Consider the following 20,301-nt stretch of genomic DNA (forward strand, 5'->3'; position numbering starts at 1 on the left):
TCTGTGGTGTCTGGGATGGAGGAGGAGATGATGTTCTTCAGCAGCCTCTCAAACACCTTCATTACTACTGAGGTCAGTGCAACTGGCCGGTAATCGTTCAGGGATGAGGGTTTGCTGTTCTTGGGCACAGGGATGATGGTGGATCTTTTGAAGCATGTGGGGACCACAGACTTCGCCAGGGACTCGTTGAAGATGTAAGTGAACACACCTGCTAGCTGGTCAGCACAGCAGCGCAGCAGACGGCCGGTGATGCCGTCTGGCCCCGCCGCTTTCCTTGTGTTCACTCTCCTCAGTGCCGCTCGGACGTCATGCTCCGCGATGCTGGTCACCGGTCTCTCGCTGATGACGTCACTGTCCTCGGTAGTCAGGCGGTAGATAGCATTAGCCGCCTGGCTAACCTCGAAATGGGGGTAGAACCGATTCAGCTCGTTGGTGAATGCAGAGTCGGCGTTGATCGGCGCAGTGTCCCTGGCTTTGTAGTCCGTAATGGTGCGTAGTCCGTGCCACATACTCTGTGTGTCGCCCTGGTGGAAGCGGGACTCCACACGTTCCCGGTACCGGCGTTTGGCATCTCTCACCGCGCGCCGCACGCCGTATGAGGCCGCTTTGTAGGCGCTCATATCGCCAGTGGCGAGACCCGCGTTGTAGGAGGCGGTCCTGGCGTCAATCAGTGATGAATAGTAAGATGTTCTGGCTTTGTGGAGGGCTTTCTTATAAAGCAGCAAACTATTTCTCCAGGCTAAATGATGATCCTCTAAATTTGTGACACGCCATTTCCTCTCCAGATTACGAGTCATCTGCTTTAGGGTACGTGTTTGAGAATTATACCACGGAGTCAGGTACTTCTGATTAGAGACCTTAGTTTTCAAGGAGCTACCGTATCCAGAGTCGTACGTAGTGAGGAGGTGAAATTATTAACAAGATAATCGACCTCTGTTGGGGTAGCGTTCAGGTAGCTGCTCTGCTCTATGTTGGTACAGGGCATTGAAGATGATAACAGTGGGTGGATTATATTCTTAAACTTAGTTACAGCGCTTTCAGAAAGACACCTACTTTGATAAAGTCTACTCTCCACCGCTGTGTAATCAATTATTGTAAATGTAAATGTTATCAGGAAATGATCAGACAGGAGAGGGTTTTCAGGAAACACTGTTAAATGTTCAGTTTCTATGCCATATGTTAAAACAAGATCTAGAGTGTGATTAAAGTGGTGGGTGGGTTCTTTTACATTTTGAGAGAAGCCAATTGAGTCTAATAACAGATTAAATGCCATGTTGAGGCTGTCATTTTTAGCATCTACATGGATGTTAAAATCACCCACAATAATTATTTTATCTGAGCTCAGAACTAAATTAGATATAAAGTCTGAGAAATCAGACAGAAACTCTGTGTAAGGCCCAGGTGGACGATAGATGATAACAAGTAAGACTGGTTTCTGAATTTTACAGCTGGGGTGGACGAGGCTAAGCATCAGGCTTTCAAATGAATTAAAAGTCTGTCTGGGTCTTTCATTAATTAATAGGCTGGTGTGAAAAATTGCTGCCACACCTCCCCCTCGGCCTGTGCTTCGAGGTTTCTGGTAGTTAGAATGACTCGGGGGTGTTGATTCATTTAAACTAACATAATCATCCTGCTGCAACCAGGTTTCTGTAAGGCAGAGTAAATCGATTTGTTGATCAATTATTAAGTCATGTACTAACAGAGACTTGGAGGAGAGAGACCTAATATTTAATAATCCACATTTCACTGTGTTACTCTTTGGTTCAGATGTGGATACTGTATTGTTCTTTCTTTGTAATTGTTTATGTTTAAGTTGTTTGTTGCTGGTTTTTAGTTTGTTTTTTGTCTGTTTGGGAGCTGACACAGTCTCTATGGAGATGGGTTTTTGGGGGGGTAGCAGGAGGAGAGAAGCTGCAGAGAGGCGTGTAGGACTGCAACTCTGCTTCCTGGTCCCAACTCTGGATAGTCATATTTTGGGGGGTTTAATAAATTTGTCCATATTTCTAGAAATGAGAGCTGCTCCATCCAAAGTGGGATGGATGCCATCTCTCCTAACAAGACCAGGTTTCCTCCAGAAGGTTTGCCAATTATCTATGAAGCCCACATCGTTTCTGGGACACCACTCAGACAGCCAGCAATTTAAGGAGAACATGCGGCTAAACATGTCACTCCTGGTCTGATTGGGGAGGGGACCAGAGAAAACTACAGAGTCCCACATTGTTTTGGCAAAGTTGCACACCGATTCAATATTGATTATAGTGACCTCCGATTGGCGTAACCGGGTGTCATTACTGCCGACGTGAATTTTACCCTTATTTACATACATTTACCCTTAGCCAGCAGTTTTAAATTTCCCTCAATGTCGCCTGCTCTGGCCCTTGGAAGACAATTGACTATGGTTGCCGGTGTCTCTAGCTTCACATGTCCCCGGTGGGTGTGTCGCTGAGTGGGGAAAAACGGTTAGACACATGAACGGGTTGGTGGTGTACCTGGGGCTTCTGTTTAGGACTATGCTTCCTCCTCACCATCACCCAGCCGCCCTCTTTCCCCAGCTGCTCGGGGTCTGCCGGGGAACAGCTAGCGGGACCTACGCTACCTTAGGCTGCACCAGCTACAGGGGCCTGGCTAGCTACGGGTGAATGAAGGGTGCGAAGCCGAGTCTCCAGTTCAACAATCCTGGCCTCCAGAGCTGCAAATATGCTACATTTGTTACAGATATCATTACTGCTAAAGGAGGCCGAGGAGTAACTAAACATCTGACACAATCAGCAGGAAAGTGCAGGAGGGACAGGTGAAGTAGCCATGGTGCTAACGAGTCGGCTACGAGCTAAGCTAAGCTAGCGAAACAGTACAGAGACAGAGAGTGAATACTTTGGCTATAAGTTAGGTAGTGAGTACACAGAAAGTGTGCTTCGGATGACGCACGTGAAGATTATACTATGAAAAAAGAAGTTATCTAAAAGTTTTTAATTAAATTGCTAAGCAGATAAGCTACTCAGAAACACCACTGTGTTTGAGCAGGAACAGGAAGTGATACTCTACCGCAGAGAGAGCGAACACCAAGTGACAGTCAACTTAATGCTTTATTGTTCAGGAAAAAAACCTCATACATCAGCTTGAAAACTATAATTCTTATGCAGTAAGTGTGGTGTGTATTAACAACATATAGAAAGTACTGTATAAAGATTTAAAATATCATGTCACATTTGACCTCTTCTCTGGAGTTGAAAGATCTAGGGTCAACGTGATAAAAGTCCTATATAAAGCTATTTAAAGCTGTTTGTCTTTGTTTGTATTGACAACATATAGGCATATAAGGTAGTTTATACATGGAGATTTTGAAGATCAACTTACTTTCTACCACAGCATGCAGAGCTTACCTGCACTGGATCTCCATCTCAGGAGAAGTGCTTTTGTTTTAAATAAATGTAATTTCATACACAGACAAAAAATATCTTATTTATTTATAAACAGAAAGGGTCTCCCAAGGCAAATTGATCCTGGGTGAGGGGCCAGACAAAGAGCAGTTCAGTTGACCCCTAAGGAAAGAATAAAATCAAGGGACCAGTGTATCCTGCCTTGCAAAGCGTTACCAGGGCCCTACCCTGGAGCCAGGCCTTGGGATGGAGCTCAAGGGAGAGGGTCTGGTGGTCAGGTTAGCCCATGGGTCCTGGCTGGGCACAGCCTGAAGAAACATCCTACTGGGAGACTTCAACACTAAACATGGACAGCAACAGTGAAGATGGTGGAGCAGATCTGCCTGATCTGAACCCGAGTGGTTTTCTTACTTTTGTGAATAACAAGGACCATGTTCGAACACAGGGGTGTCCATAAGGGCATGAGACACCAAGATGCCCTAGGTCGCAGGTCGATGTCTGATCTTTGTAATCATATCATTGGATTTGTGCCCACATGTTCTGTACATTTGGGTGAAGTGAGGATCTGAGCTTTCAACTGATTGCCAGGTGGTCAGTTGCATCAGGTTTCAGAGAAGGAAGCTAGACAAAGCTGGTATGCCTAAATATATAGTGAGGGTGCTCTGGTAACACCTGGAAGAGGTGCCAGTCTGCAAGATCTTCAACTCTTTCCTCTGGCAAAACGTTGACAGCATTCTGGGGGAAGTTGGGGACAAATGGACCATGTTCTACACCTCCATCGCTGAAGCAGCTGCAAGGAGCTTTGACAGCAAGGTGGTTGGTGCCTGTCATGGTTGTAATCCCCAAAACCAGATGATGGACACCAGAGCTAAAGAGAGCTGAAGATGGAGTTCTGTTGGGCTTGGTTAGCTTGTGGGATTTCAGAGGTAGCTGATGTACAAGTGCAACATGGCGCAGGTGGGGAAAGCAGTGCTGCCCTTACATGGTTGTGCAGTAGAGGTGGGGTGGTGCTGACTTCAACTGGGGATATAGTTGGGCAGTGGAAGGAATATTTCAAGGACCTCCTCAATCTCACAGACACGCCTTCTGTAGAGGAAGCAGAGTCTAGTGACAAGGGGAAGACCCGCCCATCACTGGGGACGTGATCACTGAGGTAGTTAAACAGCTCCTTGGTAGCTGGGCCCCTAGGTTTGACAAGGTTCCCCCTGAGTTCCCCAAAACCTTTGGATGTTGTAGGGCTGTCTTGGTTGACATGTCTCTGCAACATCACATAGAGATCTGGGGTGGTCATGGTCTTCAGCCAGAAAAGAGTATATAGTGCTCACTTCAGGCCAGGAATGACTTGCTGCCCCAAGTAGAGGAGTTTAACCATCTGAGGTCCAGGGTATACTTGGCTGTTTTAACTACGGGGCGATCGTGGCTCAAGAGTTAGGAGTTCGCCTTGTAATCGGAAGGTTGCCGGTTCGAGCCCCGGCTCGGACAGTCTCGGTCGTTGTGTCCTTGGGCAAGACACTTCACCTGTTGCCTACTGGTGGTGGTCAGAGGGCCCGGTGGCGCCAGTGTCCGGCAGCCTCGCCTCTGTCAGTGCGCCCCAGGGTGGCTGTGGCTACAATGTAGCTGCCATCACCAGTGTGTGAATGGGTGGATGACTGGATATGTAAAGCGCTTTGGGGTCCTTAGGGACTAGTAAAGCGCTATATAAATACAGGCCATTTTACTTTGATTTTACCTCTATATTTCACCTTTAAAAACTATTTATCTTGCCTTGTTTGGTATCAACACAACCTCACATGTCTGAATTTACAGCAATTTTTTCAATTTTGACAAATTTTATTAACACAGTTGATCTAAAATCAGACATAAAACATAAAATCAGTGTAAAAAATGTATATATTTTATTGTAAAAACCACAAACATGTTTAATGAATTATTTTTTGTTAAAAATGAAAATAGAAATTGTACATTTTAAAAACCTATGCACAAGTTTTGCAGACAACAAAGTTATATGCAACTATTTTCCTAAAAATGCAACCAAGACATCAGGCATTATTTTTTTTTTGTAACCATTTAAAACAATTTACAGAACAATCAGGTGTTTTGTATCAAATAAGATGCTGCACAAATTATTTGTGCCACTCCAAAAAAATCATTTCTGTCCACCATAAGACAGAGGAGCACATAACCAGCCTGATACCTGCAGGCCTGGAAGCAGGAGGTATTTTGACACACAAAACAAAACAGACAACTACACTAAATACTAACTACACAAGACAACAGACTAACTTCACACTCCAAACACACTAAACGTCACAAACCTCTCACATTTCAAAACTTGCTATCTCGCTCTTTCCTTTGCTCTTATGCTCTTCTTCCTGCAGTAAACATTACGATAGTATTCAGGAAAAAACATTTATTTTTATCATAACTCTGGTTTTACCTGGTCTATCAACACAATTTAAAAACTGGTATATAGTTTGAAGTCCACATTTCCAACACAAGTTGAAATGGAGACTCAGGGTGGCTGCAACTTATTGCTCTGTCATCTTAAATTGGTCATGTGATTTGGATGCGCTGGCGCATCCGTGGACCCCAAAGGGTTAAATATCTTAGGGTCTTGTTCATGAGTGAGGGGAGAGGGAAACAAGAGACTGACAGAGCGATTGGGGCTATACCAGTTTGTCATAGTGTAGAAGGCTAAGCTGTCGCTTTGCTGGTCGATCTACATCCCTATCCACACCTATGGTCACAAGCTCTGGATGGTGACTGAAAGAAAAACAAGAACGCAGAAACAAGTGCCAGAAATTATTTTTTTCCAAAGGGTAGCTGGCCTCTCCCTTAGAGAGAGTGTGAGGAGTTCAGTCTTTTGAAAGGGACATGCTGGGCATGTCCCAGCAGAAGGAGGCCCCAAGAAGACCCAGGACATGCTGGGGGAGATTACATCTCTCAGCTGGCCTGGGAAAGCTTGGTGTTCCCCTGGATAAGCTGAAGGAGGTGGCTGGGAAGTGGGAGGTCTTGGAGTCTCTGCTTAGAATGCTGTCCACGTGACCCATGCCCAGATAAACAGAAGATGATGGATGGATGGATATTTATGGACATAGAACTTACATGAACTGTACAAATTGTACTCATGTTTAAATTTGGTCTACTGACAAAATGAACTTTGAAGATTTCCACTTGGGTAACTTCTGAAGTTGAAAGCAAACAAAAAGAAACAAATCAAGATTTCATGGGCAAATTTTATAGCAAAATAATTCAGCATGTATGCATTAAAGAGTAGAGAGAAGTGACCTGAAGAAAGGATTCTTGAGATCCAGGATGTTCCCAGATCTGAAGCCTGATTGGTCCACTGTAGCTGTGATGTGGATGTCATAGCTTTGTCTGGAGTGAGAAAGATAAGGGTTGGTACAAGTTGAAATCTGTAACCTGGGAAAAACTTGTTGTTGAACCTTTATTGATCCCCAACCCCACTGACCTGTCTGCGATAAGTGCCTTTATTTGCCCACAAAGGTACATAAAAAGTGATTAGGAAGGCAACTGACAGATAATTAACTGGCAAATATTGTATCATTCATATTTGTAAGTAACGAGACAGTCTGAATTAGCTGATTATGTATTTTTCTGTGAGTTTCTCTCTTTTCTTGTGAAAACGTGTCCAACTGGCAACTCGAGCACTTTAAGCACCTGTGGAACTAAAGCAGGGTATTAAAGCTCCTTTGCTTTTCCCTCTTTGCCCTATTGATAATGCAGTCCTATGGACAGCACAGCTGTACCTGTTGTTAGCAGCCAGTTGGACTGTCCCAGACAAAGTCTGTCCAAGCTTGGCAAAGAGCGGCGTCTGAAGTAGACATCTGACCTGGAACCAGCGGGTCAGAGGCTCTGTGGGAGCAGTGGAGAACCATACTGTGGCCCTACAAAGAGAGTGAGAGAGATCACCTCCATACTGAACGGCTTCAGGTGAATATACCTATTGAGGGGGACATGGCTTAATATTTTGTTTGTCAGATCAAAATTTTCTGTGTGCTTGAATAATCAAAGTTTTTCTGTTGCTATAACATATTTTCGTTCCATGCATCCCTCCATTTGGTCTGCATTGAAAATCCTTCATTAAATCTTAGAAAGAAAGCATTGGATTACTTACTTGGATCCCAGGTAGGCCACATCAAACCAGAAGGCAAGTCCATGGATCAGACCAGACTGGAGCAGAGTAAACACAAAGGGAATCTCTATTCTGTAAACACAGATTTTGTTTTTCAATTTTCATCAAATAGTTAAAAACCTTTGCACACAAAGGTTTTGGCATCCAGTGTTCGTTAATATGTCATTAACTTGTGTTTTTCTCAAACTGTTTGGACTATCTAGCATCACCTTACTTTCCAACCAGAAAAAGTAAAACATTAAGTAGTAACATATGTAAAGTATAATAAAGTATTAAATCATAAAGTAAGTCAATAATTCAACTTTGAACATTAAAAAAATGAAATGGCAAAGCTATCATTTATAGCACACTATAACAAAACCAACAGGAATTCTTAGAGTTAACTGATGTACGCTGTGTTTTTACTCAGGTGTGACTCGTTTATTTATATAACCACTCATCTGTTTTCTGCCTATAAGTACATTCCAGTCACATCTTAAATCATCAATAATGTGACATAATCACTGCATAGATGAGGTGTAGATACAATGTTTCTGATCAGGCAACAAATATGATTCAGTGTATAACCTGAGTAAATCCTCTTCTTTAGCTTCCATGAAATTGATGCAGTGCTTGACAGACCTGGCCATCAGGATATGAACATCAAATGTGTCCTGGAACAAACGTTTAAATTTATTACAAGCTTTTGATAAGAGTATAAAATTTAGGAGGAAAAAGAAACTGCGAAAGCAACAATGCCAATTATCACACAGAGTGATGACAAATTAAAAGAGCACACATTAAAAAATGTCACAGTAAGTGTTCGTCCACAGCGGCTCCAGGGCTCCTTTGCACTGATTCTCTGTCCCTTTAGGCTGGAACTTGAACTTCTGGCTCTGTGGACGCATTCGTCCAAAAGACATTTCCTTGTTTTCCTGTTTTGATGTCATGCACAGAGAGTGCTCAGTTGTGTTGAGGAACATATTATTCATGGTCCTGGGTGAGTTCACGCAGCATTTTGCATCACTTTGATGTTTTTGTTTTAAATAGAAAAGCTTATTGTGGTTGCTGCTTTGTGTAATGTTTATAATAACTTCAGGAAGTCCTTAGTGTATTTAGTTCTCAGTTCCTAGTTTCCTTAGCTTTATTCCTTGTTTTGTGTCCTTCCTTCTGGTGACAGTTCTCTTGTATTAAGTTTATGAATATGTGTTTTCCCTCTTCAGTTTTCACTCCTCCTGCTTTATTTTGTGTTTGTTTTGTGTACCTTGCCTTCAGCTCCCTTTGTCAGACCGCCAGTTTACCTTCCCCTCATGCAATGTTGCCTCTAATGTTTCACGTGTCTGAACGAACACACAAACTCCCTGAGCGTCTCTTGGACCGCTGTGAGCAACAGCAGACGTGTGCACTGTAGTCACGCCAGCATCCGATCCATCCAAGTCACATGTTTATTAAAGTAATCAAATTACAGCATTTATGTTAGACGACTTCTAATTAACTGCTTTATCCCACTTACAATGAAAATTTAAAAGAATCTTGTTCATGACCTGTAGCATGTTAACACTGTTGGAAGTAAAAATAACTTGAACTCCAATTTTGAAAACACAACTTTCTTTTTTAAATAAAACTCTGACTGTATGATGAGTCTGTGGTCTGGGAGAGAGTCTGTAACTCTGTCTGCAAATACAGTAAATAATGACCAATGTTGGGTAATTAACTATATAGTTACTTCTTCAAAAAAGTAACTGAGTTTTGCAAACAACAAAGTTTTGCAGCTGTTTACCTAAAAATGCAGCCAAGGTGTTTTTAAACAAACATTTCAAACTATTTACAGAACAATCAGCTGTTCTGCATCTAATCTGATGCCACACAAATTATTTGTGTCGCTCCAAAAATAATTTGTGTCCACTATGAGATGAAGGAGAACAACAGCCTGATACCTGCAGGCCTGACAGCAGCAGATGTGTCACTGCTGTAACACCTGTAACACTCAGCAGGCGCCTCATTGTTCTGACACACACAACAACACTATTGACTACACTATTGACTACACTACACACTAACTACACACTAACTACACACTAACTACACACTAACTACACACTAACTACACAAGATTTGTGCTAAACGTCGCAAATCTCTCACATCTCAAAACACGCCGTCACTCCTAAAACTTCCCCCTCCCTAAACAACTAAAGGCCATGTTGCCATATCGTTTTTTGATTGGTCCACATGGTACATTTTTCCACCAATAGGAAAGGCTGGGAGTTTTGTTTTTGCTCACAGGCTTTCGAGCGTTTTCCTTATAAAACGCCGTTTTTACCGTTTCTTGCTGCAGTAAATATAAACAACGACAGTATTCAGGAAGAAAAACAAACATTGCAGATATTTTATCATAACTCTGGTTTTACGTGGCCGATCAACACAATTTAAAAACTGGTATAAAGTCCACACTTTCCCATCAGTTGTTCGTCTGTCCTGCTCACATCTCCAATGGTTGTACACGTTGTCATTAACGTGGCTTCACTCCACATCAGCCGCTTTGCTAAAACACCGGTGTCGCACATAATGACGCTGTCAGAGCCTGTCAGCGACGTTGATTAGCTGCATATATACGAATGTGAATCACATCATTGGCTGGACTGTGGGATAAGGTGGCATCGTTCTGATCCCATACGGGAGCAGCCAGTCACTGACTAACACTGCAGAACTGAATTGTTAAAGTATTTATTTTAATTTCAATTCAGGTTAGATTTTTCATCTGTGTGCAGAGACCGTGCCTGCAATTGTGCTGGACTCCACAATTCTGACAATATTATGTACATCATTTTGATCAAAACCATCCAATGAGCCCTCAATAAAACAGCTTTATCTTTTGTTTTTATCATAACATGATGAGGAAGACAATCAAAACAACTGGGAACTGTTCTGCAGTCAATTGAAAAAACTAATCACATGTTCCCGGTCATGCTGACCACATTATTCCCTGCCTGGTTTAGACTGTTCAGTAAAACTCATGATGGTCTCTGGGTTCAAGCCAATGACCCATCTGTGAGAACAATTTTCATTGCTAAAAGTGGAGTCAGTTTAACACAGAATTTGGCATTGATGACCATACAACCCTGAGCATGATTGATCTTGTCCAAACTCAAATGCTAAATACGATCAGGCCTGGTTAGTACTCGAATCGAAAAGTACTTTGATGCCATGATCCAACCGCCATAGGCAGAATCTGGACTCAGTGCTCATGGACTGTCTCTGACACCTCCCATTATATGAAACTTCACCTTCAATTTAGAGATGGTACTAGGCCTCACTTGAAACAATGCTGCTACTTGATTTTGCAGAAGACCAAATTGTAGTTGCCAGATCAGCCAAATGTGTCATGCTTGGAGAAGATATCTATTGACTGTTGAAACGGGGTCCATGCTAACAGGTCCTGATAATCAGGCACCAGTCAGCCACCTGATCATCAGCTCTACCAGAAGCTCAAAACAAGAGTCAATCATACAACAAGCTGACTGGAAATGGTAGCGCAGATTTGGCACGTTTTTCATGGGTGCAACCCACTAATACATTTTCCTTACAAATGTGGCACCATCTAAGATCACAAATATCCTTAGTTTTTGTGCTGAGTTTAATGTTCATTACACATTTTCTATTCATCTACGTGTATGTTTTGTATCATACAGTGCACCATACCACTATAGGCTGCCTGAATAACTCTTCCACCGCAGCATTGTGAAGAGCACTCAGGTTCACGCCATAGAAGCTCCTCTGCTGCCTGAAGGGAAACATGTAAAGAGCAGAGATCAAGTTATTTGCAGTCGACCGATTGGTACAACTGGTGGTTAACACCGTACCTGTAATTTTACCCCTCAGTTTCTAAATGCGCTCAGATTGCAACTTAATTAGTCTGAGCAAAATATTTAACAATAGCTTATATATACTGTGGTGTGAAAAAATGTTTGCCCTCTTCCTTTTTTCCCATTTAGATAAAACATAACAAAAGTAAACACAACATGCAGTTTGTGAATGAAGGTGTAAAACAATCTGCATCTACAACCTACAAAAGTAATTACCCCCCCTAAACCTAACGAGTGGTTGGGCCACGCTTAGCACCAACAACAGTAGTCAGATGTTTGTCATAACTGGCAATGAGTGTTTTAGAGTGGAATTTAGACCCACTCATCTTTGCAGAATTGATGTAATTCAGCCACGCTGCAGGGTATTTTTAAGGTCGTGCCACAGCATGTCAGTCGGATTCAGGTCAGGATTTTGGATGGATGAAGAAAAACAAAATGAAGACTTTGGAGGGGTCTAGTCAGAGGTGGACTTGCTGATGTGTTTGGATCGTTATCCTGCTGTAGAGCTCAGGGTGACGAGCAGATGGTCGGACATTCTCCTTCAGGATGTTCTGGTAGACATTCATGGTTCCGTTTACCACGGCCAGTCTTCCAGGTCTCGCGGCAGCAAAACCTCCCCAGACCAGACCCCCAGGGCCATGAAGGTTTTGATTTTTTTTCCCCTTAATAATAAACGCCTTCATTTTGTGTTCACTTGTGTTAACTTTGTCTAATATTTAAGTTTGTTGGATCAGAAATGTGTATGAGAAATACACAACCCCCACCCCCCAAAAAACAGGAAATCATGCAGAACTTCAGAGAATAATTAATGTTATTGTAAATGTGATTACAAAGATTAAAATTGTCAAATGTCTTTCTTCTACTGCTGAAAAGTGAGGGAAGTAGAAACTGATGGAAAACGTTTACAGTTTACATTCATTCCTCAGTACTGACGGAGCCTGACCTGCACATAGTGGTAAAGCAGTGAGGGGAAGAGAGCATAGCAGCACTCACATACACACACATGGTGGCATGCATGCATGCACATGCAAACTCCAAAACAGAGGTGGTATTGTTTGCAGGCTGAACACGTCAAAGGCATGGAAGCGATCATCACCAGAGCTGTATTTTAAACGAAGTCAGAAGTCTTAAAAACATGTTCTGTGAACTGGCCAAAGCATGCTGGCACATACGAGCGGTGATCAGGCCTGAGAGCCCAGTAATTAGGGCTGTATCCACATGAGTCAGGTGCTCAGAGTCCCCTGTATGACCTCTGGTCTAGTATGCATGCCGTTTTCCACTTTGTCCAACGTCACATCAAACAAATGAATGACAAATGTTATAAAAACAAGAAAGGCATGCTGTCTCATCATAAAAGTTCTTTCTGTTCCTTTTTTGTTGTGTTTCTTCAAAGTATATTTCTCCCTGTGTTAACATGAAATGATGGGTCCAGGTGATCAGAAATATTCCTGCCTTAGCTTAAAAATCAGAAGGTCAAGACTAGGGTCCAGTTGTGTTTCAGAGAATAAGGTTTAAATACTATTTTGAGAAAACGATTCTATTTGGGAATTTGTGCTAATATGCAGATTACAGTTGTTGTTTCAAGATAAACTGCCATGGATACTACACCCTCACGCCTTATGTAGATGATTAGCCGTCTTGTGATAGAACATACGTCCTTTATTGCACGAGGGTGGAACCGTTGATAACCTTGCATCTGTGCATCACCAGCCATTTCAATTTGTACAAATCCACTCGTCCTATTTGTGAGGTTGACCAAATGGAGCTTTTTGCACCATCTGATTAACCACACTGTGTCTCTGTGCAAAAAGATCATTTCCTTCCTTGCTACTAAAACCGATTTCACTCACTCAGAGGGTACAGCAATATTACTTTCTATGTGTTATTTAGATTTTTTTTGTGTGCCTTGCATTTGGTTTTACTTCCCCTTCTGTCTCGTTGGTCCGGTTCAGTTCACCAGTGCATTGTTTTCCCAGCTGAGTTGCTTCTCTCTAATCACCTCCTGTGCATATTTAAGCCCTCAGTTTGACATGTTTTTCCCTCGTTTGCACCCTACTATATGTCCCGTACCTCTTCAGCTTCTGACTTTTTCCTGCTTTCTTTATGGACTTCGACTGATACAAAAAAACCCAAATCCATTTTGGTTTGTATGAGTCAGGACTGGACTAAATGTTTCACAGCCTGACTGTCAAACGTGCGAGATATAAAAAGGAGCCAGTGTGTTCGTGTCCCCGGGAATAGAGTTATGTCTGTGCATCTGTGCGTGAGTGACAGACCAGAAATTGGCCCGTGCGTAGTGCTCAAAGTACAGCTGGTCATCACTGAAAGGAGCCACGTGAATGTCTCCATAGGAGGGAAACATCACACCTGGAAATTGAGAGAAGTGGATAATAATAGAAAGGCAGAGAAAATGAATAAGTGAAAGACAAAAACGCTAACAGAGGAAGATATAGTCGCTCCTGTTCCACTGCAGAATGTGGGGGCAGGCTCAAGGTGCAGTTTCATAAAACTGCTTCAGCCAATGAGCTGCTGTCACCATAAAATCGAACCAAACCTCGTCAGCAGAGGAAATCAAGATTTCACTGCATTGCTGTTTATTACTTCCACCAATAGAGTGACAGCAGCAGTTTTCATTTGTTATTCCTCTCACGTAAAGAAAATGCACCGAGCTGAAGAGCTGAACTAATCAGTCCAGCCCTGCTCAGTACTTTTTGAGGTGCCACTTGGAACAAAGTACCTTCTTACTCAGAACAAAGAGAATTCCTGCAGTTGGAACTCAATTAAAGGTGTTCTTTTTCTCAGTGTTTTTAATCACATCCATAGTGGCTTATACAAATGATGCCTCGTTACATTAAAACATAGTTTAACCTCAATATCTGGATTCCTACCATTGGGTTTGAGCCATCTCCTGGCAAACAAGAAGTTCTCCATGAGCCTTTCGTTAACTAACATATAACCCATGGGCTCAGAGATGATGACATCCACCATGTCAGGAAGATTGACCTGCTCCATCTCCCCCTCAAAGACCCTGATGTGCTCAGAGAGACGGTTATCCTCCACCAGGATCTGAACAGGAGACAGAAAATATCTCCTGCGTTAAACAACTCACTGTAAGACTGCACGACTATTAAAGAATATTAACTTCACTCCATAGCACCAGGACACTGTACCACATACTATACTGTACTGTGCAACACTCTGGAAACATGTTAGCAGACGTTCCTATTTTGTCTTATGTTTGTATCCCAGTCATTATCAATCTGTTTCATAATAAGTAATCATTTTAGCCATTGTGAACCCCACTTTTTAGAGAAGTTTGTCTCCAAATAAACTTTCATGTTTATGAGAAATAGTTTTCTCAAGTTTTTAACAGGACTTTAGCTAGGGTTTATTAAACTCATTTGACTCAGGAATGGACTTTTGTAGTCTAAAGCCTGCAGTACTAAAGTACTTTAGCCTACAAGCTACAGTTGCTTGTGTGGCAAGATCTGAAAACTGCTGTTCACAAACGCTGCCCATCTAATCTGACTGAGCTGGAGCTGTTTCAAAGAAGAATGGGCAAAGATTTCAGTCTGTAGATGTGCAAAGCTGGTAGAGACAGACCCTAAAAGACTGGCAGCTGGAACTGCAGCAAAAGCTGGTTCTACAAAGTGTTGACTCAGGGGGCTGAATAATTACACACACCCCACTTTGCAGTTATTTATTTGTAAAACATGTTTGGAGTCATGTCTGATGTTCGTTCCACTTCTCACGTGTGCACCACTTTGTGTTGGTCTTTCACCTGGAATTACAATAAAACTGATTCATGTTTGTGGCTGTAATGTGACAAAATGTGGGAAAGTTCAAGGGGCCGAATACTTTTGCAAACCACTGTACATGCCAATATGTAATTACCAGTCCACCTAACACGAATGTCTTCTAACTGTGGTAGGATGGCAGAATATTTGGAGCAAATCCATGCAGACACAAAGGAAGAATGCACACACAGAAAGTCTCCTGTTGTTAAAGTTTGCATTACTTATTTAACCCAAAGAGTTTTTACAAATAGCTGTTCCTGTCTGTGTTTAAAAAGCACTTTTGCATGACAGTAGTATTGTTTCAGTTACGAATGTATCATTTCCAGCACTGGTGTAAGTCTGTACTGTGTGCTTCAGCTTTCTGCAGCCCCTATCCTACTAAACTCTTGGCCACATGTTGAAGCAATCCATTAACTCCTGAGAATGCCACGCTCTGCATCTCATGTATGTGCCCTATGTGCTTGCACGCATGACTCTGGTCTCACTTAAGACTTTATCAAAGCCAAAATGCATGTAGACTGTAATCCAGGCCCTTCATGTCTTTAGCTCTTACACACCAAAACTTCAAATTATGCTTGTAGGTTAGTTAGAGAATGCTAAACAATGGCTTCATTATTGCAAGAAAGGTTTTCAAATATAAACAAAGAGTTAAACCTGCACAGTTAAGGAAAACAATATAAACGGTAAAAGAATGAACCACGCTGACCTGTGTATACTTGGCCATAGGGCTGGACTCAACAGCATACACTCTGGCAGCCCCTGCCTGCACTGCAAAAAAAGACAGAATACCAGAACCACAGCCCACATCCAGAACCACCTACAGAGACAAGAAAGCATGCAGACGCCAAGTCAAACTTCCCATAGAATAAAGACAAAGTGAAAACCTCAGACCAAAAGTGAAAAGGAAAAGAACTGAAAGTGTCACAAAGCAAAAACTGTAGACAGCTTTTCAGCAAGAGCACAAGCTTTTATATGGAAAACAATAAGAAACCAGGAAATGGGAAAACACGTTTCACAGCAGTGAAATAGGTAAACTGTACAGACCTTATAGACATAATTAAGGAACGTGCTATAACACTATCCATTCATAGAAGTGCACCTTGTCTCTGAAGTCAGCCTCATTGACTAAAATGGCTTTCTGATAGGTGGCGTTCCTCAAGTAGTCCTGAAGCAGGCTCTGCTGCTGGGTCAGACAGCTGTGGAACTGCAAACACGCAGAAGCATTAAACCATGTTCGAGTGTCAAATTTAAGGTTCGATTTCTTGGTTCACTTACCTGGTAGCACTGTGCAGGGTTATTTTCAATCCTTCTGTTAAACATTGTTGGTCCTCTCTCTGCATCCTTATTGCCTCCCTGATGTACTTCAATCCAACCTTTCCCCTTCTCTTCATTTTCCTCGGTCTTCAGTAATCTCTGGAAGTTCTGCATATCTAAAGAGTCAAAGACAAGTTTCTTTCAGCAGTCTACAAATCAGAACTTCTCATGGTAGGAATTATTATAGAATATACTCTACAAACCAGCTGGAGTTTTGAATTGCAGCAGAAGACTGAAGTTGTTGTTGTTGGTGACTAAGAAGGACTGACCTCCGACCTGGCAGCAGTCCATCTCCTCGGAAACAGTGAACTGGAAAACCAATGCTTCGTTGGCTGTAAACACGTTCCACACATAAAGAGGACACTTAAAAACAGTAAGATTTGTATCCACAGAGTTTTTAAGTGCCAAACGTCACCGAGATCAGCAGCTGTGAGTCATTTAAAGAACACGTCATAGCAACTGCATTGACACCAGACATGGTGCAGTATTCAGCTTCTTCAGATCATGACACCTCCCCTCTGGGACTGTACAGAAGCAGGGGCGACCTCGTGAATCAGTACCAGAGGGGAGGATGGAAGTCAACTGACTAATGTGTGGCGCAAGGTTTTGCTGGCCATTCACTGTACAAGGTCTGTGCTTGGCTTGCCTTTTCACTTGTTCACCATGAAGGCTGCTGTAAGGGCTTCTAGGTGACTCGGGATTAGGAAGAATGATTCATTAGATGAAAGCCGGAGTATGATCAACACTGGCTGGGCCACCTACGTGAGCTTGAAAGACCCCAAAACCCATAAAGACCTCAGAAACATCACTGAGGAAAACTAAATACAAGACAGAGCGACGTATTTCCATGAAAACTTTACTTAAACAAAAAACATAAACTGCTAATGCTACCCACTCACATGCAAAGTGTTACAGCCAACGTGTGACCCACTGGGACACAAACTTCCATACAAGAGCAGTAAAGTTAGGTCAGAACTAACCACCTTCTATTGCCAGATGATATTCACTATAAATACATATATACATACTTTCAATTACTAACTGGCTTTCTGTTATTACTGCCGCTAACCACTGGTCTAAGCAAACATAGTGTGTTTGTATAGTTGTGTATGTGTTTTGCTTTTCCTTGCGTACTTACCATCCTGCACAGTTACCTGCTGAGCTTCCTGTCCTGTGGTGAGATGAAGAGTGAGTTCTTGGTCGTTTCTCTGTCCGCACACATTCATATGCTGGCCTCTGCTCACCTCTCCTTGAACCTGCTCCTCCTTCAGAAGCCAACCACAGCAAAGTGTTCAGCTCTGTCTTCCAAATCTTAAGTTTGCCTACAAGCGAACTGCATTATGTATAACTGCATTATTAGTTATGGAGCAGAATTTGCTAACTGCAGAGAAAAAACAATACCTATCTTGCACGGACAAAACTATATAAAGTTTTTGCTTTTGTTCACTGGATAAATTCTCAACACAGCAATTTCAGTGATGGGAAATGTCATGGTGGGAATTTCCACTTTCAAATTGAAGGCTGAGCTGGTCGTTCTGATGCTACTGACTTGGCCAATGCAATCCCTACAGTGAAGCATGGTGGTGCGGCATCATACTGTGGGAATGTTTGTTTTTGCTGCAAAAACAGGGAAGACTCGTCAGTGAGTGGTCCAGCCAGAACCCAGGCTTCAGTCAAATGTTCATGTGATGCCAGAGCTACAGGGACACGCCCAAAACGTACTGCAGTCCTTTGCCCTCCAGCCATCCTTTGAACAGTTTTGGGTTTAACTTGACCAAAATTCCAGATAGCTGCTGTGCTATGCACTAATTGGGCGATCGTGGCTCAAGAGTTGGGAGTTCGCCTTGTAATCGGAAGGTTGCCGGTTCGAGCCCCGACAGTCTCGGTCGTTGTGTCCTTGGGCAAGACACTTCACTCGTTGCCTACTGGTGGTGGTCAGAGGGCCCGGTGGCGCCAGTGTCCAGCAGCCTCGCCTCTGTCAGTGCGCCCCAGGGTGGCTGTGGCTACAATGTAGCTGCCATCACCAGTGTGTGAATGTGTGTGTGAATGGGTGGATGACTGGATATGTAAAGCGCTTTGGGGTCCTTAGGGACTAGTAAAGCGCTATATAAATACAGGCCATTTAATCAGCCTTTATTGATAGCTATCAGAATGGCGTCGATCATGGCACTAACATGTGAACACGCCTCTCCTAACCCGGCCTTACAGCCCATATTGCACCAACCCCTGCTTCTCCACAGTAACACAGGCTGCCAGGCTCATTTAAACTGTAGGAATGATTTACCTGACACCGGGAAAAATACTCTGTCAACCTTACTGTTATAAAGCGACATTAATATGACAAATTAACACTACTGGAATTTTCAGGCCCTATACTGTAAATGTTCAAGTCAACAGGATGTAAGACTTATGTGCATCTGTTAGTTTAACCTTGCTTTAACAATGAACAGTTTCTTCTTCTTCAGCCTAACTGCAAAAAGGTGACAAAGCCTCTGCTGACTTTTACAGATGACTCTAGACACAAATACTTCGACGACTCTCCAGACCTCCTTTGTACATACTGATGAGGATTTGAACCAAAACTTTCACTGATTTTCATTTCAGTTCTTGTGTAATTGTTCTTCTTAACAGCTCAATAATAAATAAAAAGGCATGTTTTTTAGAATTATACACAGCTGATCCTACGTTCTCAACAGCAGCAGCCTGTTTGCTTTCACTTCCACAGCAACAGCATTCATGCAGAATTACAGCTACAGTAGCCAATGCCAGTGCATGCAAAACACTTTATTGGAGGTGAAAGAGTGCACCTCTGTCACCTCCAATATCACCTCTTTATGTGTATCCACGCATGCTTCAGCTCTCACCTTTTCCTGCAGAGTGAAGACCCTGACAGAGAAAGCCAGTGAATGATCACTTCTCGTCTCCATTTTTCAGTGTAAAAGGAAGCTGCTCTTTGGAAAGAGAGAAAAAGGGAGGAGGAGGCACAGAAGGAATGGAAGAAAGAGGGAGGAGGGATGAATGCAGGGAGTCCAGCAGGGAAAATAAATTACGTAGAAATCCAGAACTAACCAACTAACATAACATCGGAGCAGTAGCCTCGCTGGCTCAGTTGTACATTGTGGTATAGCTCCCAAAGAAAAAACGAAAGTCTGCATTTAGTATTCCAGAAGTAACTTACTGGAATACTGGAATACTGCATTCAGTATTCCAGTATCAATCGTGTATTGTAACGTCGAGGTGTTAGATCAGCGTTTCAGTCTCAGTACAGCTACACCCTGCAGCTGAGCTGGAGCACAAACAGTGTTTCAAAGAGAAGAATTGTTTTCTCACACTGGTGTTAACATTAGGTCAGTGGAACTTTACATTATCGACAGGTTCAGAAGTGGATTATTTGCTGTTTGTTCTTGTATTTGGATCGATACTTGATACGTTTAAGATTTGGACAAACGCGCACTGAAAGTGTATTTGTGCTCTGCTCTTTAAAATTCTGTTGACATGAATCATTACTGTTGCATCTTTATAAAACAAACAAATATGATTTATGGTGACTTGACAATAGTGAAAATAGTCTTCTTACATTTTTAAATTAATCAAATAAACTGTTAAAACTCTTTATTAGTATGATTAAAATTATTATGTTGATGTGTTTGTGACATTTTCATTGACTAATCACAGTGTAAGTAAATCCTGGTCTTCTCACTCAGAGTACAAATGTTGGTGTAAAACTACTCTCTGGGACCTGATAGTTTTATAATTTATCGTGAGCAGATGTAGTTTTTTTACAGTGCTTGCAAAGAATAAACTATTTAATTAAT

At 42.3% G+C, this 20,301-nt stretch overlaps 1 protein-coding gene across 2 annotated transcripts; it reads right to left on the reverse strand.

Moving 5' to 3' along the window:
• Positions 1 to 5,249: 5,249 nt before the first annotated feature.
• On the reverse strand, positions 5,250 to 19,464 carry LOC113015871 (histone-arginine methyltransferase CARM1-like). 2 transcript variants are annotated; one of them, XM_080297353.1, is made up of 14 exons: positions 19,351 to 19,464; positions 17,625 to 17,751; positions 16,690 to 16,818; positions 16,448 to 16,602; positions 16,272 to 16,376; positions 15,879 to 15,989; positions 14,264 to 14,441; positions 13,652 to 13,742; positions 11,212 to 11,293; positions 8,101 to 8,186; positions 7,516 to 7,605; positions 7,148 to 7,285; positions 6,666 to 6,755; positions 5,250 to 6,559 (listed from the first exon to the last, which is right to left on the reverse strand). In XM_080297353.1, the coding sequence occupies exons 1-14, from the start codon at positions 19,411 to 19,413 to the stop codon at positions 6,520 to 6,522; spliced, it is 1,485 nt and encodes a 494-aa protein (XP_080153479.1). In that variant the 5' UTR covers positions 19,414 to 19,464; the 3' UTR covers positions 5,250 to 6,519. The 2 variants fall into 2 exon arrangements, with proteins under 2 accessions (XP_080153479.1, XP_080153478.1); XM_080297352.1 differs by having other exon boundaries at positions 5,250 to 6,562.
• Positions 19,465 to 20,301: the final 837 nt, after the last annotated feature.

The sequence above is a fragment of the Astatotilapia calliptera genome, chromosome 23, assembly GCF_964374335.1.
Source record: "Astatotilapia calliptera chromosome 23, fAstCal68.1, whole genome shotgun sequence".
Taxonomy (NCBI): Eukaryota; Metazoa; Chordata; class Actinopteri; order Cichliformes; family Cichlidae; genus Astatotilapia; species Astatotilapia calliptera.

Bases quoted from the DNA above. Each gene is read 5' to 3' on its own strand.
- LOC113015871 (XM_080297352.1), bottom strand. From the start codon at position 19,413: ATGGAGACGAGAAGTGATCATTCACTGGCTTTCTCTGTCAGGGTCTTC. The intron at 16,819-17,624 runs GTAAGTACGCAA...ACGTGTTTACAG, and splicing joins GCAGGTAACTGTGCAGGATG to CCAACGAAGCATTGGTTTTC. The intron at 11,294-13,651 runs GTCTGTCACTCA...GTTTCCCTTCAG, and splicing joins TACGCACGGGCCAATTTCTG to GCAGCAGAGGAGCTTCTATG.